Source organism: Polypterus senegalus, chromosome 4 (assembly GCF_016835505.1).
Source record: "Polypterus senegalus isolate Bchr_013 chromosome 4, ASM1683550v1, whole genome shotgun sequence".
Lineage (NCBI taxonomy): Eukaryota > Metazoa > Chordata > Cladistia > Polypteriformes > Polypteridae > Polypterus > Polypterus senegalus.
In genome coordinates, this window is record NC_053157.1 from 72,934,491 (window position 1) to 72,961,789 (window position 27,299).

Consider the following 27,299-nt stretch of genomic DNA (forward strand, 5'->3'; position numbering starts at 1 on the left):
ATGCTCACAGTGTGTGTGAGCAAATTAACCGTCACTGTATTAATTTAAAAAAAGAAACAACAGCAATAGAGTACTGGCTCTTTGATGTTTACATGTAAAAAGAAGGAAGCTTCAACAGCAGCAACCAAAGGTACCTTATGCCTCAATATAATGTTTATCCACCCATGATGAAGTCATTGTAATTGCTATGGATTATTTCTCATGGCATCCACATACTAATGCACTTCCCAATCATGATGCCATGACTGTGAATGAAACTTGGCTTTCTTCTCAAGTTTTGTAGTTTCAAGGGAAATTCCTAGTGAACATTATAGGAATTTTGAGTTTGAACTCTATAGGGTGATGTGACCTTTTACAAATCTAGAAGGCATATGCCATACTGTTGTGAACAAAAAGCAACAATTGTCCTGAAGGACCAAAAAATGGTTGCACTTGCAAAAGAAGGTTCTAAAATGAAAAAGAAAAAAAAAAAAAACGGGCAGCAGATCGAAACCACAATGGCAAAAATCATCATTATAGAACAAAAATGAGACAGCAAAACTCATAAATTGAAAAAACAAAGCCAAAGTCATGTCTTTTAAGGAGCACAATTCAACTTGGAGGTGATTAAAGAAGCAATACGCCATGGTCAGAATAAGGAAGGGTCAGAATACCATGAAAGACAAACAAAACAAACAAACAAAAAACCAAAGAGGTAACATAAAATCAAAAGTCAAATACAGAAAAGGGATCACAACCAAAAACCAAATCCTACTACTACGGCCCAATTCTTTGAAAGCTAGCTATCAATAAGATAATAAAGAGTTTTGTATCCACCATGGGATAAGACAATGTGACAACACCACCGTGTTACTACCTTTGTCACCAACAGCACAACGATCGCATTCATATGATCAACTAGCCAGGCATTGTGTAAACAAACATGGTAACAAAAATAACCATTTACATTTCAAAACCAATCATAAAATAATAAGTAATAAAAAATTACTTTAGAAATTGATTCCTCCTGGTCAAAACAGGCAAAAGCACTTAAATCTGATGGTAACTAACAATACTGTATTGGTGTGTTACATATTTTTTCCCTGAAACACATCGCAATCAATGAGTCATGTTGCAAAAAAAACATTGTCATGAGCTTGGTATCAAAATGGCACTAAAATGAAGTCACCAACAATATGATAAAAAATGTTAAAAGTACAAATAATCAGAAAAACTGGACCATCAAAATAATAAATTAAAATTCACAGCACACTGCACCTCCTGAATGATGGAATGGTAGAGAGGTATAAGTTTATATGTCTCTTTTAGTCAGCATCATTAGCATGATTTTGTTGACTGAACTTTGGCTGTTTTAATTATGTACAGTAGCTTCTATTTATTTATTACTTTCCATTTCTGTGTATTATTTAATCAGTTTCACTATGATTATTTAAATTGTATAATACAACATATATGTCTCAGAATTCAAGATTGATAGGACATGAGACTATCCCAGCAATACTAGACTCAAGGCAGGAATCCATCCTTAACAGGAAATCTTTCTGCCACTGGGTACACTCACACACACACAAAACACATATGTTTTTACATGAAGCTAATTTAGAATCACCAATTAACCTAATATCCAACATCTTTGAGGTGTGGGAAGAGTAAAAAAAAAAAAACAAACATGGGAAAAATGTGCATCCTCCATACAATACGTAAACTGCGTGTGGAATTTGTAGTCAGGACCATGCAACTACAATTTTACTACATCTGCTCGTGAACCAGACAGGTGTAAGGACATAAAATAAAGGTGGCTCATAATTTTTTGAATTTCCAGAACCTGTTAGGCTATATTCAGGTTCACTTCTTGGTTGTCTGTGTGTATTGGTGTCTCTTCTGCTTATCCTTTCAAGGTGTTTGTCACTTATTCCTATTATGGAGTACTTTGTCACGTTCGATGACCAATAAACACATTCCTTACACCCGATTATGAACTCTGAACATGTATGTATCGTGTCCGCCCACTGCATTTTGCTTGATGCTTTGCAGATGTCGACCCTCTTTTTATCAATCTGTCATGTCACTTTCTTGAGCACTTTGCCGTAAGAAACACACATGCACAGGTCACTTTTCCGAGGTATTTCCCAAAACGTAATATTACTGAATTTACATAACATCTAAATATAGATTAAAATTCTCTGACTGGATCTACGTCTCTAGGATAAACTAGGCTTTGCTCCTTTGCTTTATGGCCAATGAGGAAGCACATGAATATGGTAAAACTATATATTTTACAGATTCTGTCAAATCAGTGTATTCATTTTGACCAAGAATCAAAGTAAAAAAATATCAATGTTTTCTTGAAGTCTTGTTGGTAAATAAAAATGTAGCCTTTTACTGTAATGAAAGTACTTTTCACTTTTGACAGTGTTTGGTTTTTGTGGTTGTTCCCTCTCTTTGTTTTTCATACCCCTGTTTAAATTTATATCTGCACGAGAATACACTACAATTGCTTACTTTTTCTGCTTGACTGAATTGTTTTGGAGTTTATTTGCATGTGCTGATGTTTAATATGTTATGTTACTGTGGAAAGTGAACTATAGTACAAAGGACATGCATGGTAAGATAATTGGCAGGTTTATCATTTTAGTTAACTAAACTTAAATGTTTATTAGCTACTCTGCAGACAAAAAAGAAAACATCCTGAAATAAAGGTAAACAGTGGCATACTGAGTATCTTTAGATTTCTAAAAAATGTAATTCAAAATAGGTAGAAGGTATGGAAATTTAATCCAATAATATTTCTGAATATTGTTTGTTACTTGATCATACACTTTATGAAACCAACTTTGTTGTATTTTTCACTTAAACGGTTACAGTCACCTAATGACATAGGTACCTGCTAATGCACTGTATAACAAACCTGAGTTTTGTGAACGATTCCCATGAGCAGGTAACACAGTTCATCAAGTGCAGACGATGCCTAGCAACAAGAGGAAAGCAGTAAATGGTTAAGAGCTAATTTGCTTACTATATTATGACTGGTACATCATTTTCCATGACCCAAACTTAAGGTATTCATCTCACCTGAGACTGGGAATCTACTGAGAGAAAAGATGAGCACACGTCCTCAATCTGAAAAAAAAACACAAAACAAATTTCCGATGACTTTGTTTTCAAAAAGACTATTGTAGTGTATGCAAATACTTTAATGTAATCTCTATAGTACTCTGGATATTTATTTATTCATACTACAAGCATATTTTTGACTTTCCGTTAATTTTTTTGATTGGGATAAACTGACTAAAGCCACTGTTTTTATACATACTGTACACGTGATACAAGCAGATTGCTGGTAGATTAATATATACGTGAGTGTGTAAGTGTTCTCAGTCCTTTATGTCTTGTCTTTAATAGACTAAAACATGTCTGAAGCAATTTTAAAAAATGAATATGTTTTGGTTTAAAAATGGTACCCCACCCGAAGCGAGTCCCAATTCCCAGACATCTTGAAATGGAATAATGATTTGAAAAATAGGTAGCTGAACTTCAAACAGCTCTATACTTATTCAATTTACATTTTATATTTGGATTATTTGCTTAGCAGGTACATTTATTCAAAACATCTCACAAAAGAGGTCAATATAATTGAGTAAAAATCAGTCTGGGGGACTGTTTCGGAACAGGTGTTACAGGACAAGGTTACAAAATTGATCATCACAAGTGAAGAGCTCAGAAAAAAATGCAAGATAGTTATACTTCTTTTGTTACAAGAACCAATCAAAGCCATTATAAATTAGACAGTAATTCTACAGAACATGAGAATCTTCAAACACTTCAACACATTGAAGTAGTCAGTAGTTTGAATGGAGTTGGAAAGCTTGCTCTACCAGGATGTACTAGGATGTACGCATGAAGTGTCTAGATTAAGATTTGATGCCACACAAGGGTGGCATCACCAGACGCCATTCATCAGTAGTGGGAAGAGTGTCACTGTATACTGTATATAGGTGCTAAACCATTGACTGCTCTGTCAATCATTTTAATATACGCTGATACAGGGAGTCAATGTAGTGATCTGAAAGGAGAAGTGACATGTACCCGCCTCAGCTGGTTGAACACCAGACATACTGCTACACTTTGGTGAATTTTGAATCATCTGCAGTGGTTTGGTAACACTTGTTGAAACTCTTGCCAGAAGAGAGTTGCAGTAGTGACGATGTGACAAAATCCAAGCCTGGGCCAAGAATTGTGCGGCATACTCCATCAAATACAGTCTGATCTTGCAGCTGTACAGTGAATCTGCAAGGCTGAGAGACAGTGGCAACATGGTCAGTGAAGGACAGCTGAATCAGCATCCTAAGGATGCAAACAGACTAGGTGGGAGTTAGTGACAGTGAGCCGAACTGAACAGAGATGGGATACTGAAGAGATGGATGAACTGGGATAACAATGAGGTCTGCCTTTGCCAGTCTGAGCTGGAGATGGTGTTCTTTCATCCCAGTTGCAATATCCGAAAGACATTCATAGATCCTAGTTGTAACCATGTGATCCTCTGGAGGGAATGACAGGTACAGCTGTGAATCATTCATATGAGAATCCATGGGACTGGATGATGGGGTCTAGAGAGTTGGTGTATAAAGAAAAGAGGAAAGGACCTAGCACTTATCCTTGGCTGATACATAATTGACACCTTTCCACGTCAGGACACAAGAAGTAGGGCTCAAACCACTTTAGGTAGTGATGCTAAGGTTAGAAAGAGTGGCAAGGAGGACCTGGTGGCTGACTGTGTTGAAGGCAAATGAGAAATCTAGAAGGATGATGACAGATGATGTGTTAGTAGTTTTAGCCAGCCTTAACATGTTGGCAACTGTGAGTAGAGCTGTCTCGGTGGAATGGGCCCGTTTTTGAAACTTGACTGATTAACATGAAGCAGACTCTTCAACCTGTCCTGACACCATTTGTGAAACAAAATTTTGGTGGTTACATAATATTAAAAGAAAAACAGAACAGAGATTCATTGTGACCCCTTCTTTTTGCAAAGCTAATTATCTATCTAATACAATAGGACAACACTGCAAAAATTGCATGTGCAAAAACCAGACAAAACAACTTTAAATGAGAGTTGTTTTGCTTTTATTCAGCATAAAATCTACCAAAGGGTTAAGCAAAATGTACTTGACAAGATTTATTAAAGTAAACAAAATAATCGTTAAGTACATATCTTTGGATAAGTCAATAATTCTTATATTAAGGAAAACTAGACTTGATGTCATGATTAAGAATCTTTTCACTTAGCTTAGATTTCATTTTTTGCAGGGAATAATATTCTAAAGCCTATAGGTCCAATGCTGATCTGTAAAACATACTAAAGTAACAAAATAAAACATTTGCAGATATACTTTATTTAATAAAGAGTCATTGTGGCAGCATCGGGTGAAGGCATCAACCCTGGAATGGGCACACGTTCATCACAAGGTCACTCAAGCACACTCACACTGGGCCAATTTGGAAATGGCATTCAACCTAAAACATACATCAGTGGAGACGTAGGTGGGACACTGGAGTAATCAGGAGGAAAATCCACAACACAGATAGAGAGGGAACAGGCAATGACTGGCTGCAGGACTCAAATAGAGGACAATGGAGTTGTGAGGCAGCAGCACTAACTAACTGCACCATTCTGCTACCATATACTAAAACATTCTCATAAATCCGTACTTGTTTTAGAAAGTATAATATCATTACTGGGAGGCAGAGTTATTATACCAGGTTCAGTTTAAAATGATGTATTTTATATTGTCACTAAGATAACAAATGAGGGTCATAAGCATCTGGTACGGCAACACCTATACTTTCACAATCATCTGTGCTAGCTCAAGAGGAACTCCTTGGTGGCAACTTTAAACTACTTCTTTTCTCCTGGACTAATATTGTAAAAAACTTTAACAGATGTTTACTTCTTATTTTGAATATCAGTTCTGCTCATTACATATGCAAGTCATTTGTTCTTTCTGTTAGAGATGCTCTGTTTGACTGAAATGGTTATTTTCATCTCCCTTTAGAAACCTGCTGAAGGGTATTAATCATATTATTCATGGATAATTATGCAATGCAATATCCTGAACTGTCTTATTTGTAAATGCCGACTAAAAAATGAATTGCCGGGTTTGTTCCCTTATGCTCTTGTGTCCATATCTCAAAAACAAATATGGAGTGATCAAAGAATGTCATTAACATCAGACCTCTTGAAACTTGTGGGTGAATGAATAAATATTAAAAAAGGACCTATGGCTGTATATCTTCATTAAATAAATTATTTGGCTGAAAATTTCAATAAAGAACTTACAAAAATAAAAAAGAAAGACATATGGAACGATTGGGGAGTTTTGGGATCAAATTCTGTTGCTTGTCAAAATTGCTTTCAGGTGCTGTAAATACCATTAGATTTACCTTATTTTTTTCGGATGAGTAAAAAAAGTTTTTTTGACACTCTAAAGCAAACTTATGAGGAGCACTCAGACTTGCTTAGAACCATTTATTGATGTTTATATTTGTGATGCTAACATTTAAAAAAAGTTTTGTGAGAACAGAAACACTCATCCAACAAGGGAATCAATTGGAAATGTCAACCATGAAATAAACAAACCAAAAAGGACTAGCCAGTGCAAAATCAAATAAACAGGCACAGGTTATGAACCCAGGAAGTCCAATACATTTTGTGTCAAATCCCAAAATAATTAACCAAAATACATAAACCAAAACCAAAGCGAAGTTCTAGCTTCCTGAAAAGTTGTTCACTAATTTAACTAACTGTTCTAGAGATTGTTTTATAGAATTTACCCATAAAATACACTTAGTCTTCTGCACTTAATATATCAGAGGTACTGTTACCATTACTCACATAACTGGCAAGAAAGGTACTTTGTTAACAACAAATAGCCCTGCACAAAAACACAAAATTCGCTATGCAAGGTAATTTGCAGCAGTGTCCAGTTTTCTTAATTTAATTGGTGTAATTTAATGCAATATTATTGTAATTTAAAATACCTGGAAAGAATGAAGCTGTTTTAGTTAACTGCAAGCAGTGACATTCCATTAACGCATAGCACAGGTGTTACTGCTTTGTTCTCAAACCCCACGTCGATTTAGCAACGGTGCTTCGTGGTGCTTGCTGCTTCATGGGGAACCCCAACCGTGGTTGTTGATTATGTGTCATAGCTTTGTGGCTCTTCATGGAGGACAACCAGCCCCTCCTGGCTAAAAAATAATAAATCCATCTGGAATCTGCACATATGTTCTTCTCATCCACTCAGAAGTTAAAATAAAAATTTGGATGGAGCATAGGTGGCATAATATTGATGCTCAAAAACATTCAAAGTTTAGAATTTCAAATTAGGGATACTCAACCTGTATCCTATTAGCCTTTTATACTGGCTCATACTGTAGATATTGAAAGGTCCACTACGGCTGATAGGTCCTTCTTATAAGATGAATCCCTTTTTCCCTGTTGCTTAAACCTAAAGTTTTTGCTTCCTATATGTGATACTTTAAATTGAATGTAATAAATTTAATTTGCCAAACATCTACCCAAGCCGGTATTCTGCCCAGGTCCACCTAGTTCCACCTAGTTTAGTAGCAAATTGATAAATGCAATATTCAACATTGCAAATAAGTAACATGGCATAGTACCAGTTTTCTCATTTAGTTCATTTATGTATGTTAAAAGGATCTATGTCCACAGCATTTAATCCTGAGAGGCAACACTTTTAATATTACTTAATTGATAAAATGTTCCTCACACCATAACCCTTCGCTTTCAGCATCAAGCTAATGTTGTGCCCATCTACGTACTACACGTTGAATTCCCACTTCTTTTAGTTTAATCTCTACTCTCTTATATGACATCTGATCAAAACTGTTTTTTTTTAATGAACATAAATAATATCACATGCACCTCTCTGATTGTATGCTTGTTTTGCTTACTCATGCAATTTTAGCATCTTAGTGAAACACAGTTTCTTCTGTCTAAAATAATGTTAACTGTTTGTGTTTTACTTGATCTTTTCCTTAATAGTTTTTCCATTAATTTACATATGATGGATATTAAGTTTACAGGCTCATGGTTACTTGGATCAGGTTGAACACCTTTTTAATATATTGGGATAACAACTGCTAGCTTCATTGTACTACTATGCTGAACTGATTGGTCAAATTTGAATCACATTTAAACAGGAATCTTTTAATTCATGCATTTGGACCACCGTCACAGTTTGCTCCTCTCCTTATGATTTAAAAGCTGGAAGTACAGGGAGAAACTTGTAAAATCAGACAAAGAACTCCTGATGCCTCAGTGCATGTTCTCTTTTCCCAAGTGAAGACCAGAAAGTAGCTTGAGCAAAGAAGAACACAAGAAACCGAAGGTCCAAAGACCACTCAGTGAAAGCAACATAGAAAATACCTTGTCCATTCACATCTGGTCACATGATGCAGGGACTGAAGATAAATGGAATGACTGAAAGTATTACAGGCACTTCAACTCAAGAAACCAAGAGGAACAGAACTCCATCTTGCTGGGACTGCAACAACTGCATTAAAAGACATGTACACTACACCATACGGAAGATGTTAAAGAAAACAGTCCTGACTCTAGACAAGGAACATTGGCTAACTTACTGAACAGGGAGTGTAAGTCTGTTGTTTTTAAATTTGCATCATTTTGTGAATTAAGTAAGTTTTTTATAAAAATGGAATGGATGAAGCAGGAGCTTCTTGTCTAAACCACCCAAAGTGGCTACACTAGCTACCCATATAGCTATATTCTCTCATTTTACTACTCTGTACCATCTGTACTGATCCCAATTCTTCTTTATTATCATCCCAAGCAGCATGTGCTCATGGTTACTATTGTAAAATAATTATAAATATACCTGAACGAGTGATGTTTATGAGTAAAGGTCATCACAAATCAAAGCAGTATTAAGTAACCTAAAGGCAGCTCCGTGTCCTGCCATCTATTTACTGTGCATGCTCTTTTATTCCTCAGACAGTTCAGTAACTGGTACTGCATGGGAGTAAGAACATAGGGTAATCAAACATCAGGATCAGGATCGCATTGTATGTGTTGTACTTTTGGGTGAACGCTCATTGGTTGTCAGCTCTTGAACACATACAGACCTACCCCTAAAACTTAACACAAAGTCTGTTTGATTTTGCCAGGGTGAATTGCAGAATGGTCTGTCTAACTCACTGGGGGAGGTAAAACTACATGACTGATATTCATGTGAAAATGCCACGATTACCCCTGACTTGTTAAAAGTTATGTAAAGGAAGTCTGGTACTGAAAATCACAAGAAAAGTTACGTAGTGTGAAAGGGGCTTAACTCAGCCATATGAACTATACGATTAATCCATGACAGGGCACAGTTACATGCTAACCACTGTACCACCCTGATGTTTCCTATTAAACAGGTGAAATTCAAAATTACAGCTATTTTTCATTGTTATTAGAAATGGGTCACAATTCATTTCTGCAAGCAAATGCCTTAACATTGGTTCTTTTGTTAAAAATGTGTTAAACATATAATAAACCTCAGTGTTTATTGAATAAACTATTTAATGAAAGTTGCATGTAGTTAACCTTCAACACAGAAATGCTTGATTTCCTAAAGGCTGTGTCCAATAATAAAGTATCTATCTATCTATCAATATTTAAGCCTGACCTCATTCCAGTCTTGCATTTCCTGTTCTCCCTGTAGTCCTTGGGGTGACAATACTGGAACACCTAAAATAAAAGGAGAGACTTGTTAATTACTTTATAGCCAAATGTTACATAATGTATATAAAGAAACATTTTACACTAAAAAAGCAGACTTTATTTTCTTTATGAGACATGGGCAAAATCCATTGTCATGTGTCAGCCATGGTCCTTCCCCAGCTGGGTTTCAAATTCATGTTTTTGTTCCTTTAATTCATTTTTTATATTGATTATGCACATGATTCTTTAACTTTTTTTTCTACGTATATCAGTTGCCTTTGCTATGTTCTGTGTTTTGGGGGACCACCTGCCATCACAGACAGGAACTGCCCTCTGCCCTATAAATCCCCAGAGGGTCTTTAGTAGCTCTTGGTGGTTCTTTGTGAATGTGCTCTGATGTTGGTGAATTATTCTGCCTTCTTCTGTGCTTTTTTCTGAATTTCTGGATTTTCAATCTGTTTGCTCTGTTTAGAACCTTGCCTTGGATTTCTGTTTTGGGATTTGTTCACCATGGATTTCTCCTGCTGGCAACTCCTTTTTGCTTAGTGTGCTCTATGAGGCTTGTTTTATTTACTGGGCCTTTTGTAAAATAAACCTTTTAATTTTATAAATGTTCAGTGCTTGCCCTTATTACTATCTGAGGTATGACGGTTATATTATTCTGTAGTGGACATTACTAGAAGTGATTGGGACTACATGCTTTGAAGCTCTTTAACACTTGGGACTTCCAGTTCAGAAAATCATGTACTGCCAGACGTTTTACCTATGAAGACAACAAAACCACCAAACTATGGCTTGCAGAGACCCTGTCCCAACAAATAATCTTTTTAAACTGAAAAGTTATTTTATGAAAATACAAAAAAAAAGTTCAAAAGAGCAACTAAGCATATGCCAAAAAAGGCAATCACAGCAAGTCCCAGTACACAATCCGTTAGCAAAAGCCAAAGACAGAGCAGAAATAATGAGAAAAAAACAATACTCACTACAAATTCATTGACACTTCAATGATCTGCTGGTGAGATTATCTAGCTGGGTCAATAAATAGTCAGAGGTTGCAGTGCCATGTAGGTGGACTCACCTCTTAGGGTTCTACCCGTACATTTAAAGTTATAGTACACAATTACTAAATAATAGACAAACATAACAGAAATTACATAAAAAAGAAAAATAATCATTCAAAAACAAAAAAACCCAACAGAAAAACAGGATAAATACAAGCCAAGTAAAAAAACATGAATTTAACACAAAACAGGGAGAGAGTTCTAGTCTTGTGTAAGAGGCACCCTTGCTTATAGAAGCCCTACTCGCGATTGGAACCGAGGGTATTTTCCTTTAGAGTCAAGGGCATATAGAGCTGTTACTTAATCTGAAGTCTTTGAGTTATGTGTCTTGGTACTTTTGCCACGTGAAGAAGAATCAGTGGGTGTGTGTGTGTGTGGGAATTATTATTTGAGAAAAGCCCTGAGCAGAGATCAATGGTGAACTATGAACTTCTGAACATCTGCAATTTTACAATAACATTTTACAAGCAATTTTCCAATACATGGGAAAATGAGTTTCTTTAATTCTTGAACATTTCTGTGCAGTTATTTTGCATTAAATGTTTACTGACTGCAGTGATTATTTGTTTAACTGTGCAGCAACATTGCCTTGTTTTTCATATGGGCACCACCATGTTACAAATCCCATTACCGGTAATTCCAGTTGCCAAGAAAACACTTTCAGATGGAGTTGCGTCCTACATCATCAGCATGAAGCCTTAAATACCAGTGCGACGATTCATTCTACTCATGATTTTGATAAAAAATTTAAGCAAACATAGTGCAAATTTCTCCCTTTTAAATTGCTTATTTCTGAACTTTTGGTTTTCCCTAGGCTTTGGTGCAATAGGATTCATATTTTTAGTTTTAACTTGTTTCTAGTTTTGGTACTTTATATCTTGGGGTCTTCTTCCAGAATATGGAGTTTCTTTGAGGATGAAATGAGGTGGGGCAGCACGGTGGCGCAGTAAAGAGACCCGGGTTCGCTTCCTGGATCCTCCCTGCGTGGAGTTTGCATGTTCTCTCCGTGTCTGCGTTGGTTTCCTCCGGGTGCTCCAGTCTCCTCCCACTGTCCAAAGACATGCATGTTAGGTGGATTGGCGATTCTAAATTGCCCCTAGAGTGTGCTTGGTGTGTGTGTGTGTGTGTGTATGCCTTGTGGTGGGCTGGCGCCCTGCCCGGGATTTATTCCTGCCTTGTGCCCTGTGTTGGCTGGGATTGGCTCCAGCAGACCCCTGTGACCCTGTGTTAGGAAATAGCGGGTTGGATAATGGATGGATGGATGAAATGAGGTAATTGTGGGTCAAGCATGGTAAATTCACTGTTGGATATTAAAAATGATTTAAGAAACAAAACTGAAACTGTGTTTGAGAAAACATGTTTAAAGCATGTTACACAAAATCTACAAAAATCAAGACAAATGCAAGTAACAGATCAGTAGTGATGCTCCAATTGATCTGCCAATAATCTAAATTAGCCAATTATCACTCTGTATGACTTGTTTGATGATTGAGTTCCTGTAAACAGAGAGCAGGCGGGCAGACTTTAGAAGAAAGAAAGAGAAGACCAGGATATTGGCTTTTACATTAAGGAATGTAATAAACTAAGAAAAAGGAATTTGAGGACTCATCCTGTGCATGGAGACAGATGGCAGATATATATTTCGTTCAGCTGAACTTGGAGTGAAAGGAAAGAGAGACAGCAAAAATTAAAAGAGAAGCTGCTTTAAGGAGTTCAGTCCTTTTCTTTTTGTCCTTTAATCAATACGTGTACACTCCTTGTCTGAGTGTGGGTGATGAACAAGCTTGTGTTTCGCACAGCAGCTCACATTTCTAATTGAATAAAGAACAGATAAAGAAGAATATGCCATAATTGCTTAGTAAACAACAGGTTTGTTAGTTTAGGAGCCATATTTGTGTATTTTACTTGTAGACTTATCAAACATGTTAGCCATGTATATTCTGATTAACATTTAATAGACATTTTGATAGGACCATGGATTGCAGTTTTGACAAGCATTTTATTGTCTTTCATACCACATGCATTATTGATAAATATTTTGTGTACACGTTTTATTAGTTAAAAAATATGTATTTTAACCGAATTATATTTATTTTAGTATTTTTATGGCCACTGAACAATAAGCCCATATTTTGTTAATAAAAATAGACACAATAACTCCAGTTTAACTATAAAAATATCACTTTAATAGAAAACATAAGTTGCCTACACAACTAATTATGCAAAAACAATGTAAAAATTGTAAAAGGATAAATAAAAAAAAATTGGACTCAGTATCAAAATCACACAGTTCTAGTAACATGCACATGTTGCATAGAACATTTTTGAATTTTTCAGGTAACTATTGACAACTGTATATATTGCTTGAACCATTTTAAGTCTTCCAATTCATTCATTTTCTGAATTAAATTTTCAAAGTGTACAGCACTCTTGTGTCCCATGAGTGCCACCAGGGGTTGCTACATTGACCCAGAAGTACTTCCATTGGGAAATGCCATGGAGTTGGGTGGAAAGACATAAAGGAGGTATTGATAATAAATCATTTATTTGAACCCAGGACATGTGTCTGGGTGGTGGTGTCTGAGGTTTGGGGTGCTGCAATGCCACTTTACTGGTCCTAGGTGGCATAGTTAGCAGGATTCCTAACCATCTTTTTACAGGAACCTATTTACAAACTTTTTCTTGTGGCCGACATTCAAATACTAGCCAACATAATAATTAAACGTGACTATTTTTTCACCTAAACATGGAAAAAAAATCAAAGAAAATGGAAATATTGCAATGAACCAGACACTTGGTCATAGCTCAACTATGGAGCTATCTGGTTGGAAGTGAGGAAGATAAAGATTTAGTTCATGCCAATGAATAGTACAAACACCAGCACTGAGAGGTTAAGTGGACAAGTTTCACACCAGCAAGACGAGCTTACTGGTGCTCTCAGTGAATGCTGGAGAACAGTATAATTTTTATATCTCTGAGTCACACAGCACATGGCATGCAGCCTGCCACATCTATTTTTTCCCAGGCCAAATGTTGACGAGAAGCGGCTGAGCCAGTCAAGCCAGGAGCATCTGTAATCCCTATCCATGGATGACGGTCACATGTCTAAACCCGAGAATCCCAGGGATATGTGTAATGGCAAACAGAAGACCAATCTTCAGATCTCACAACACCTCTCTGTTGTAATAAACAGTTAAGGTGAGTGATTCTACTTCTCATAGTAGCAATACCTGTAAGTTCTGGGAATTATGTCTGCAATACGTCAATAAATTGGAAAAGACAGAGACAAACAGGTCTAGATAAAGACCCTCCCATAGACCACACTTCCCGAAATGCCTCCAGAAAACCGTCTGAGCATGCACCAGTAGAGAGCAGGATTTTTGACCTCACAGCCACAGGGCGAAAAGGTTGGGGAGTCGTCTGACAAATAGCAGAATACTCCGCATGATCGTCAAGTTATACAACCTGCTTTAGTCAATACGGACACTACTGTAAATTCTAAAACATTTGGATACAATGTTCGTTGGAGGCAGTTGAGAGGTAATTATGTCATAAGGGAATAGGATTGCTTACCAATGTCGATTTGACTACACAGATGAGTGGTCTTGGTGTACTATGTCATAAAGAAATGCACTGCGAAGTGGCCCTTGACAAATGTGAAGGGAACCCAGTAGCATTTGTTTTGACAGATATGACTGAAGATGTACCCCTGTCTGTACCTACAGTAGACACTGTAGCACAGACTACCGAGGTCATACTGGGCAGGGAAAACAGAATGCAGACCGAAGGGGTCCTAGACTTACAGTTCCTACAATAGATAAATGTATGATGGTTGATCTCTTGCTACTTGAACCATCAGTCAAAGAAATGACAGTTTAGACTGAGGTGCCCAAGTCACAACTACAAATAAGTAGTTCAGAGTAATAAAGGCCACTATATTAATGCCAGAATCTAAATTACTCAGACTTCTACAAAATTTGTGATGTCACAAAAAAGCAGTACAGACAGCCAGGGGTCCATCTTTTATTCATAGAATATCTCAGACTGTTCCCCTACCACAAACTGAAATGGGTAATTGTGGTAAAAAGTCATGTTGTCCTAATAATTGAGAGAAAGAACACCAAGGGTCATGTGGTCCTGTTGTTCTTACCCCAATGAGCGCGTAGAACACAACAGGAGTGTTGAAATCCACAAAACAGAGGGTCAAGCCTGGTTTTCTATCCTGATTCTAAACCCCCAGGACAAAACATTTGATGAAGGAACTTTCAATGCTTTGAATGTCATGAAATTGGTCATAGTTGGAGGCACTGCCCATATAAGACGTAAGGAGCAGCCAAAGATTGCTAAACACAGGACATTTCCTTTACTGACTGTTGTTTTTTTATTTCAGAAAGACGTCAGGTACACTGTGAGGACTACATCTGTTGGCAAAGAAGTGTGCCCCTCACTGGATTGGGTGCCTCATCCTTCAAGGCTCAGCTGAGGTGTGGGAGGCAATGTGATGGAGAGCAAACATATGCGGCCATCTTGGCTGGGATGGGCTCTGGTTCCTTACCTGGCTGGGAGACCAGTAGGACGGAAGGACAGCGGGAGATCACCTGGTAAGGCTACGGGCTTCCCTGACACAACAAATGGCAGCCTACGGGCAATGCTACTAGTGCAGACACCGACAAGGCATGCTTTGAACTGGAGTCTGATAGAGCAGCCTTGTCATGAACCAGGGGGTGCTACAGGGATACATAATCCCTGCTCTCTGGGACTTCCAATTGACCTGGAAGTTTTTTTCGGAAAGAACATGGAGGCAGTCTCTGATGAACATGAAGAGAGGTTCCACCAGAACATCACTCAATAGGAGCAATAATGGCAACTAAGAAACACCTTTAGAGGAAATCACTACCAAGTGGCTACTTTCTGTAAATAATAATTATATTTAAAACATTATATGTATAATTTATAATTTTTCAAGTCTAATTAATTCATTTTCAGACATGTATAGTACTTTTTAAAATATTTTTTTTTTTATTTTAAACCTCCATCTCTCAAAACCTGAAGTTGAAGTGGTTTTGGCATGAAGTTAGAATGCACCCTTGGTACCTCCCACAATACATGTACTAGATACAGCTCATTGGACAAAGAACATGGCCTGCTAGTGAAATTATGTATCTCAGCTAGCACAGGGGTTTCAGGGAGTTCCCAAGGTGGTGATTCAAGTAATTGCTGAGGATAAAGAAGCCTGATCAGACCCACTTAGTGTGCTGCCATTGTAAGCCTCATCAGGATAAGTGGATAAGAATGAGGTAAATAGAAGTGTAGCACAGTGGTTAAGGATTTGGACTTGCAAACATGAGGGTTTGGTTTAATTTCTGCCACTGACATTGTGTGACAATGAGCAATTCACTTCATCTGCATGTGCTCTAACTGGATAAAAAAAGAAATGTAACTAAAGAAATGTAGTTAACTGTATTTCAGATATTCAAAGTCGCCTTGGACAAAGGTGGCAGGCAAATGATAATAAGTAAGTAAGAGTTTAAAAAAAAGGCAAAATGAAAAGAATCAGTAATTTAGGGTGTTGTACTTTTATTACTGGTGTTTACACTTTATATTATTCATGTTGCTCTCATTTTTTTTTTTTAATAAAACCGATGATTTTTGTCTGTTTGTGGACTCTTGTTTGCTATTTTGGGTTGGACCTTTCAAAAATCAGGTTACCTATCAAAATGTTAATCTTAGTTCCCTACATAAATGTTAATAAACCTTTTTGCCGCTATTTGTGCACTTCAGTTAGGCTATACAAACTTCTATTTATGGCAGATATTTTAATCAGGTATTTTAAGGCTCATTCAATGCAACCACTTTGAGGGGCTCTCTTCATGTCCATTGGTAAAGCTAGTTCAATCTCTTTAACATCTATTTGTTTGAACTTATGTTGCTCCTTATGCTGCCTGATTGTGTTAATTACACTGTCTCTGTTTAGTCTTTTCAATGCATTGATCAATGACTGTTGAATTACCTTGTAAGTAACTCTATATGATGATAACTTGAAATAATGCTATGTGACAGGATGATTAATTGATTGATGTATGTATTTACTTTCCCTTCAACATACAATTGAACACAGTAGTTTAGAAGGTGATTAATCATTTTAATTAAGATTTGTAATTAATATACAAGTAACAGGACCACATTAAATGGAGAAAAACTCATTACTTTGTACAGAATTCACTCCAAAACAGGTAACACAAAAGGACCTACCCTATACAGACTGTTCACTTATCTGTCCGTTTCCTGGACTGTCTTAGGGGTCAGTGGGTGCAAGCCAGGAGCCAACCTGCACAGTGAGTCAGTATATCACAGGACAGCAGTTACCCTCTCACACACAGACCTACTGTCACTAACTCCATGATAAATTTAAATCACTAGTCAACCTAACTAGCACATCTTTGTTACGTTTTGGGATTATGTAAAAAAAAATAACAGTTTTGAGAAATTATTTATTAAATTCCTGTCAAACCATCTTCTAATAATTACTAGGCATATTAGAAGCCTTGTGCAGTGATGCTGGGAGTGGTGACTGAGATCAGGTTTTATGCAGAAGACAATAACTCTGATCCACCTTGAAACCTATACATTCTATAAAAGAATTAAAGAATCAAAATGTAACAACTACTAAATTATCAGAAGAGGTAAAAAATGCATATTATAAATAAAAATGTGTAAGAAATTTGAAATGAACTGTGGATTGTATGGATGTGAATAGTGAAGACAGATATCACACATTTTAGCCAGTATGCCAGCAGGGTGTCAGTCCATCTTAACTCAGTTACTCAATCATTATGCTATTTGAACAATTTAGATTCACCAAGTGATGCATCACACATATATTTGGGATACATGAGGTAAACAAGAATTATCAGAGGCACATATAGACATGGGGAGATGCTGCAAACTCCTTACAGGTAATGCTCAACATGACTGCAAACCCAGAACTCTGCCACTGTGCTGCCTCAAGAAATGCTAATTAGAAACAATAACAATGAGCCATAATCAGAAGTAGAAGGACCCATTGATCAAATGATATATACATATTGGCATTTTTTTAGTGTTAAAAAGTGTATTTATAAACAACAAACTGCATTTCACTAAAGTTTTGTGTAAATCATTATTTGTAATAATATTTATAAGAGACACTATGTACCAAAACACAAAAGGAGAAATTAATCCTATTTAAGAATTGTATTAGGGAATGGAAAAGTAATGTTAGGGGAAGGGGCAAAAATATAGCTAAGGGGCAGGTGAAGTGGGGAAATCGAACAAAAGACAAGAAAACAGAGCAACCAGACCAGAAGGAAAAGGCAAAAATATTGTTATAACAAAGAAGATTAAGACCCAAAGATCCTAACACTATATTGGGTTTGATTTCTCCTAACTGAAACTATAACAAAGTTTGTTTTATTTAAAAATGATTCAACACTAGGGTGCCAGAAGCTGTGCCCTACCATTATTATCTTTGACCAGCACTGGGCATAGCAATCATAAAGAAGATGAGTGAAGTTGTGTAAAATGATCACAAAATGGTGGTGACCATCCAAGAACAGAATCCAAAATTGTGTTTATTTGAAGTCACCACCATAACAAAGAAACAGATCAATAATGAGAAAAACATCAATAGAAGTTCCAAAAATGAAACAAAAAAAAAAAAAACAGGGAAAGCATAAAACAAACTCCTGACAATTGCTTCAGCATATTCATGTGTGCATGTTGATGAATCTGAGATTCTACTAAAAAAAAGACACTTGTGTACAAGTGTAGCACCTGTGATCTTTAAAGTGCATGTCCCAAATTATAAAAATTTGAGAGAGAGAGAGAGAGACCAAGGAAAAAACCTAAGAATGATTAATAAACGAGGCAGAATAGAAAGGAAGGAGCCTTAATCACCAAAAACTCAAAATGTACATTTTAGTCCTTTCCCTACAGATATCTTTTCTATCACAAAGTTAGATTTTTTGTTGTTAACCAGAAACCTGGACTTTTGGTGTACAGCAAAGCTGCCCTAAATAATAACAGCAATTGGATGTCAAACACCATGCTGCTGAGAATAACTAGGCCAGCAGCGAGCATCATTGCCAACAATAAAAGAAATACGAAACCATGCAGAGCTCAATATGGCATCATAAAGACGTCAGTAATGAAATGGTAAGACAACAGTAACAACGTAAAAGAGCACTAAAATTTTAAAATAATGCACAAAATCTGTTCTTTGTAATTAGTAACTAATAATCGCAACAATCATCAGTCACAAAATATAAGTTGCTCATGTGGTTTTTATAGCATTTAATATACTGCAGCCTTCTATCCATCCATTATCCAACCTGCTATATCCTAATTACAGGGTCATGGGGGTCTGCTGGAGCCAATCCCAGCAAACACAGGGCACAAGGCAGGAAACAAACCCCGTGCAGGGAGCCAGCCCACCACATACTGCAGCCTTATTGGATGTAATTATTTTCATGAATTTTCTGCAGTGAAACTAAAACTAAGCAGTATTCAATGTGCCAGTGTTGTAAGTGAGCTATATTATACGTCTGAATATGTATTTACCCCAGATTTGTAATTTTTTTTTCTTGGTCACTGCTCACAGCAGGTGCATTTACCTCAGGATGCTTGTTTCAAATACAATGTTTAATTTAACCCTGGTAAATCCAGATAATAAATGCCTCCAAGGTCAAGTCTAAAGGTCTGGTCTAATGTCAAGGTACATTTCTTACATGGTTTTTCACAAATTTCAAAGTACATCAACATTTCTTCAACACACTTTCATTTTTTATTTTGGTAAAGCTATTAAATAAGGAACCTGAAGGTAACATTGGTATACAACACTAAATTAAATGTTCTGCCAAAATAATAAGAAAATGGCAGAGGGATAATGTTATGCAGGACCAGGAGATAAAATGGACAAATTCAAAGGCAAAAGTTAACTTGAGAGGAGTCAAAGAACCAGGAGATCAAAACAAACAACTAACTAGCCCAATACTTTTAATAACAGCAATTTCAAAACACCATGTGAAAGTATTAGCCCTAAAGTACTTAAACATACACTTCTAACACAATGAAAGTGTTTAGTTATCTTTGAGAATCCAGAATCTTGGACACTAAGAATAGCAAGCTTCCATCTCATATACCTTTGGAGCGATGAAATCATAAAATCGGGGGTATTTGCTTCAAAATGGCCATTGTGGCACAACCAAATTGGCCATTGAATTAATGAAGCATTCAGTAAGTTCATTCATAACTGGAAACAGGCTGGCCCCACAACTAAAATATTATATGTGCAAGGACTCTTGATGTAGGGACTTCCTGGAAAGTGTATGGCTCCCTGGAAAGTGTGATAGGTTAGTGCAGCCTCAGTTTCCTGGTTGTACTGCTTAGAACTAGGGATGTGGGGTTGTGTGGGTCTACTTTATATGTTACTTGTTACACATTTTAAAATACTGACTTATTTTCAACTTTGCCAAATAAAATCAACAATCACAAAACAAAAAATACCTTATCAAAATGGCAACATGAAATTAAATGAAAATAGTGACAAAAGTGGTACTGTAGAGGGCTTAGGACTGTTTTATATGTGCCATTTTATTCAATTTATAGCTTTTCATGTTGAGGATTTTCTTTGTGATTTAAATTACATTTTATTTTGAGTTGAATTGAAATGGTTTATTTATATTAACATATTTTTTATGTTGTTTACACAACAGGATATGTTTTGTTTATAAATGTGCAGGAGTAAAAGTTAAAAGTACGATGGCCAAAAACTACTATGAAGAGTACAACGTTTCTCAAAATGTACTTAAGTACAAATAACAGACTAAATGTACTGTAACATGTTACTACCAATCTGTAGAAATAAATATAGGTCAGAAAGCTGTTGTTAGTTTCTACTCCAAAAGCACAAAAAGACAGTACAACATATTCAGTGGACTTACTGTATGTGCAGCAGCATGTACTTACTGGGAAGCAGAAATCAACCAAACAGAATTATTTTGCATTGTACTGTAGTTCCTATTGTTCACATTAAATAATGTGGTAGCTCAAATGTGAATAGTCTATAAATATAAGATGTCACATGAATATCACTTTACTAGATGATGTCACAAGTTAATCTGCAGTGTTTTTACATTTTATCAGACAAACATTTCAAGCATACAAAGTGCTGTGGCCGTCATTTATTATTGTGGCTAAAAACTGTCAAAATCTAAAGTTAGACAAGAAGCAAAACCACTTCTTACTACACAAATGAAAAAATTGTTTAAACTAATTTCTAATATTGAAAATACATAAGTTGTCTTCCTTGTTTTGATTTTCTGACTGTTCTTTAATTGCAGACTTTAATAAAAAAGTTTCAGTTATGCCCGTCAGCTTGCCCTGATCTGCATTCACTATCTCCCTATGGGATTATGACCCAAACTAAGAAAATTACTTTAAGATAATTTTAGAGTTATGACATCAACACTGCAGCCCTAAACAAGATGACAGGAGAAAGGTTAAATGGCTGGTCATTCTTTCATAAGAGACTGCTGGCAGAAGATCTGTGTATGGAAATCACTTTAATATCAAGAACAAGACTTTTGGCCAAGTTACCTGCCTTTCCACTGAAATTAAAGTGCCTAATAACTGTTTATGTTCAGCTTATGTGAATTTCCCCTTGGGATTAATAAAGTATCTATCTATCTATCTAATAACTAGTATGCAGCCATCATTGTCTGGGCCTATAGTCGGCCACCATTGTCTGAGCCTATGTGCTAGCACTGGTTACCAATCAGAACATCACGGAACAGTTTTACATCTATTTGCGCACAGTACTGACCACCATGCCCAAGAAAGGCAAGTAGATCTTGCTGAGAGACTGGAACAAAATGATTGGGTGAGACTCCAGTTTATAGTGGGGTACCATTAGCAAGGAAGATGTGGAAATGGCATCTCCTGACAGAACATAATCATATAATTACCTACACCCTGATTCCACCAGAAGAAAACACATTAGACAACACGCTACATACCTGAAACAGTGGCAAATCCTGGACTATGTAATCATCAGTTCTAGTGGCCTTAAGGGCTTCTCTCTCATAGAGGCTAAACACTTAACAAGTCTTTGCTTTATAGACCTCTGCCTTATATGGCTTATCTGCAAACATCAACGGTGCCCAAAAGTAAATAAGGAAGAAACTCTATGGTAGACCCTTTCAATAAACCACAAAAAATGCTGAACTTTAGGAATGTCTTCTTGTTCAACATAAATGTCTGCCCTTTACTTACATAAAGTGTGAAAATCTGCTCAGCTGTCATCTAACAGATATGTGTCAATGGCAGCACACATCTTCTGGTATCCCTGTGATGGATTTTTCTTAAGAGCAAACCTTTATTTTTAGTTTTGTTTAGGGAAAGAAACCTAAGACAGTGTTACAATCTTATTTATTTTTTGCTTTGCTTCTGTTTTTACACTTTTGTTCTGGTGTCTGGTGGGATTTCATTTTGTGAACTTAAACCATGTTCCTTTCTTTTAGTTCTGTGCTTCACTCTATCTCCTGGTAATTTGCTTGTGCTCAGAATGGATTAGGTGCTCATAATAATAAAATAGCATGATTATGATACCAAAATCCAGGCCCTCCTGGACTGTAAGCAAACAAGCATTCTGTGCATGAGAAAAGTGTGAGGAAGACCAGTGACTCAAATGAGAAGATGAATAAATAAAGTGACAGGAGAAGAAAGCTAGAGTTTTTCTGATTTCCAATATTAATACTTGGTCCCAAAGTATAACTTTGCTATAAAATTACATCCCCATATTGTAACTCTGTAAAGAGCACTTTGGAAGAATTGCTGAAGCATGAATCCATAGTGAGAGATTATTCTTCAAGTGGTTCCTAAGCATGCACAAAATGTGAACCACCAAACCAAAAAGATAACCTTTAAGCAAATTAATAAATAAACAAGTTTTTGCAGCTCAAATGGTATTCCTGCAGAGATAACATATGTAAGCTTGGAGCAGGGACTTACATGTACACCTCATTAGATCACTAACAAGATGTTGAAGAATGAAAAACAAAGCACCAAAGCTGAACATCTCAACATATCAATATTTTCAAACTAAAGAGAGTAGATTACTTGGCTACTGCCCCTCTTGAGAGATTTCATCGGCCTCTAAAAAGTCTTTGTATCAAATTGGATAATTGCTTCAGTAATTGTAATGTACTCAATGAGGCAAAGATGGCAAGTACTGAAATCACGATCCTGCAGAACCAATTCCATTGTATGGGCCTCTATATCAGAAAGCCCATCTACTGCTTACCCAAAAAAGTCCTCTGCTCCCAGCTGAACTGAGGTTAGAGAATGCAAGGTGGCCAGCCGAAACACTTCAGAAACACTCTGAAGGCCAACAATATAAAAGGCTGGATCAACCCTTAGATATGTGATTGTAGCTAGGGAGTGTCCCCATTATTTCTGCATGATCCATCGAGTGGTGTATCATTTTGATACTGGCCACCTCTCTGAATGCAGCAGAAGAAGATGGAGGAGAAACAAGATCTGTGGAAGTTACTTACTTCCAAACAGATTCTCCTGCCTCACATTTAATGGAGTGTTGTCTTGTTTGCAATCCTTACAGCCTAGCTTTTCTGCAGCATGAGGGGTCGGCTATCTGAGTGGCTACATGTTTAACACAAGGAGAGTTACTTTGAGAGAGTGAAAATGACCAGGAGATGGTCGGTTCAAAAATGAAACATAGTCATATGAAGCAGGGGGTCAAAAGAGAAAGATCAGAAAAAAGTTAGGAACCAAATCAAAAGGGGCAAGCAGTAAACCAGAAATCAGGAGCAAAACAAAAGTTAAAAACCAGAAGAAACAAACCTTACACTAGGGCCTACTTGAATTATGAAACTAACCAATCAAATCGCTATCCAAAAATCTAAGTAGAAAACTAAAGCAAAAGTCAAAAACCAACAATAGAACCAAAAATTAATGTTTTTTAAAATCGTTTTTCAGATTTTTATCCAAAATCTTGTATGTTGAAGGAAACAAAGCATCATCTTTTAAATCATCACAGAGATGACGACCTACAGTGCTAAAACATGGCAATGACTATATAAAACAGAGGTGGCCAGCTCTGATCCTGGAGGAGTACAGTGACTTCAGGTTTTCCTTCCTGACACTTTCTTATTTAGTTAGATTTTTAGATATTGTTTGATGGACGCAGGTTGCTGGTCATGTGATGGTTTATTTTGTATCTCATTTTTATTGGGCTGCTAATTAACAAAAAAGAAAACGAGTGGTCTGAATTTCAAATATAAGTTAATGAAAGTTAAGGCAATTAATTAATTAGCAGCAAAAGCTGGCCACTGATTAGGTAAAGAATTAGAATGAAAACCTGAAGCCACCCTAGTATAAACAGATGTGCCACTGCACATGAAAATGCAAAACATTCAAATACAATTATATTGAGTTAAAAATAATTCCAAAATATTCCCTGACCAAAAACGCTCCACAAAATGTATTGAAATCAGGAAAAAATTATTCCAGCTAAAATTGATACAACATAGTACAACCTTTCATGAAATTTATTAGGAGATAAAATATTGTTGGGAATTTGTGATATGGTTGTAGCAAAGAAAGCAAACAGATTGATTGTCAAGTAAAAAATGCAAGGAAAAATCAAAAGTTTAAAGAAACAATGCATTTTCAAATACTGTACCAGGAAGTCTTATATAACAAGATTCATTCACCAAACACTCTTTTTATCCTAACTCGGATAAGCAGGACATCGTTGAGCTGACCTTTATACTCTTTAACTTGTGACATCATGGGCAGTAATCTCCAACTGCAAACATGGCTAGCAACAGTACATAAACTAAACTCAAAATGGCGGTACCCACAGAAAACAAAATGTCATTACGGAATAAAGTTTAATATCAAATTCAAAGATTTTAGGTTCAAAGATGCATCCAGAAGAACTCCCAAGAAATTACCGCTGCTCATTACAACTGCAAGTCGCACTCTGATAGACTCTGGGAGATAAATTCTTTAGTCTGAAACAGAGTAGGATGCATGTGGACCTAATTCAGGTCTCCAAAATTCTAAAAGGCTGTGATAAGCTGGATTGCACAGAATTCTTTCATCTATACAGTATAGTGAATCACATACTTGAAGACATCAGTGGAAATTAAGGAAAGCATATTCAAATGAGCTTGATGGACTAATAGGTTCCATCTTGTTTGTCAAATGTCTTGTGTTTTAATTGATATAAAGTGAAATTAATATTATGGATTAAGTCAAATCAATTTCATCAACTAACTTCACTAAGATTTCTCTTATTAACCAAATATCCCCTGTATCAGAGTCTACATTAATGTTTTTGTCAAATCGGTAACCAGGATGACTGCAGATGCTGTTTAGATCAAGAAAATGTACTGAGCTAATCTGTTCGTATTAAGTATCTTTCCTTTGTTTCATATTTTTTAAAATCTGTTTAAATTTGTAAGAGCAGAGGCTTAATATATTTTCAGACTGGAATTATACTTCTTTCAACACTTGCATTTACAATATTAACCCTCCCTGCTTTTTAAAGAACTGAAGAAGGAAAAAACAATGAACCTTAAAGCTAAAGGGCACCTTCCAGTGGGAACTCTTGTCCAAAATAAAATAAACTCTACTTATCAGAAATAACATTATATTTAAACAGTACTCTAGGGAAGTGGATCTCATGGCAGACACCAAACCAAGTAATAAGTAAAAACAAACTTTTCCTATTTTAATGCTTTGTGTTCGTCTCTTCCCTTAGTCTCACTTTCTTTTTGTTGTTGCCTGGTGACAGCCTTCACCTCAAGCCTGTTTATCAAATGGGCTCCTGGCTTGATTGTTGAATTATCTGCCTGTTGTACATAATCTATCAATATACTGATGTCTTCTCTTTGTTCCTGCGTCTTCTCATTGTTCAGCTTAGGCTCTTGACTTTCATGGGTATAATACTGCGTCTGTATGCTCTTGATCAGAAATTCTACATGAAGGCTGTACCAACTCAGAGCTACGAGAAGGACAATTCGGACAAAACAAAGCTACTCAAACTGTCCTAGTTATGAAGAAACACCGACCTTTCATTGTAGTCAATACTTTAACTTAAAACATATAACCTAGTCAGACTGAAATACCATTATTTGGATGAATTGTATTTCATTTAATACATTTATTTTTCTCTTTATTTCTACAAAATTGCTATTTATCATCACTTCCATTTTTTTGCACACCAAGTAACAAATCAACAGCGACCTCACCTTTCTCCAAATCCCATGTGAAAGCCATGAAGCGGTAAGGTGAAACATCACAACTCGGAGCTACAAATAGGGAATGCTGCATAAGACACCCATGCCCTGCCTAACTGCGATCACTTAATCAAAGAACAAATGTAAGCACAGAAGAAAGGATACAGACCCAGTTCATATTCATGACAGAAGCATACAATGGTCTAACTCTTCCATTCAAAGGAGCAGGTGCCTTTAAGAACTTTTGGGCTTCTACATCACTTTCATAACCAGCAGAGCTACTGCAATTATGAAGTTTGTAATTTCCTGGATGGCAAAGTGAGAACAGGTAGGCTATGCAAACTACACACTAAAATCACCCCATCCAGAATTGAAAGCCTCTGGGACAATGAGGCTACTCACTGTTCTGATTGTTGGGATAGCACCAAAGTATTCAGAGTGAGGAGCAGTACAGCAGATCACCATTATACCACCTAACCACTTATATTTCACAGTCTACTTCCAGTATTTCTTCAATCACATAATCCCTTCTTACTGACTGGGCACTGGATCCATAAGGGAGAGCACTCTTTATCCTGGCATTCCCTCTATCCCTCCCAAACTATCTACTTATGAAGGCAGATTAAACTTCCTACAGAGATCTGCCAAGAGAAGATTTCAGAAACTGAGAAATCTAACAGAAACTATTTAGAAAGTATACCCTCTTCCACTACAGGGCCTCAGTTATCTATACCTGGGTGTCATGTTTGGCTTTCACCATGAAAAAAAAAATCACAATGCTTAATACTCAGCCCACTTCCATTTATTTAATGCTCAAGAAATTAAAACTACTAACACCTTATACTGTGGTGGCACCATGATTTTTTTGTTTGTCTCTCATTTTCCCCTAGTTGGTTCTAGCTGTGGATATGCAGCAGCCACATGACAGGACAATTCAACGTAGGCCTTTGTACTAGCATTGTGTATTCTGCATTTGTGAAAGCCTCTGTCAAACTCTGATTTGTATTTAATATTCAGTTCTCATTGTTTCTGCCTTTTTGGTGTCTTTTTGGTTCTTGATTCTTTCTAGTAATTTAGAGATATTTACCTGGGCAGTGCTTTGCTTTGCTCTGTCTGTTTTTGCACATTTTACTTGGATAGTGGACTGTAATAAATAGGATATACTTAAACTTCTATGGCTTTGAAGTCATCTTT

General features: G+C 36.5%; 1 protein-coding gene across 4 annotated transcripts in view; it reads right to left on the reverse strand.

Annotated features, from left to right (window-relative positions):
* nmu (neuromedin U) overlaps positions 1-27,299 on the reverse strand; it is a 77,068-nt gene that overhangs the window by 42,360 nt on the left and 7,409 nt on the right. For all 4 annotated transcript variants that reach the window (XM_039750872.1, XM_039750873.1, XM_039750875.1 and 1 more), the window contains exons 2-4: positions 9,708-9,769; positions 3,073-3,120; positions 2,909-2,968 (exon numbers count right to left, since the gene is read on the reverse strand). In XM_039750872.1, the coding sequence (XP_039606806.1) occupies positions 2,909-2,968; positions 3,073-3,120; positions 9,708-9,769 (170 nt within the window). The remainder of the gene's footprint in view (positions 1-2,908; positions 2,969-3,072; positions 3,121-9,707; positions 9,770-27,299) is intronic.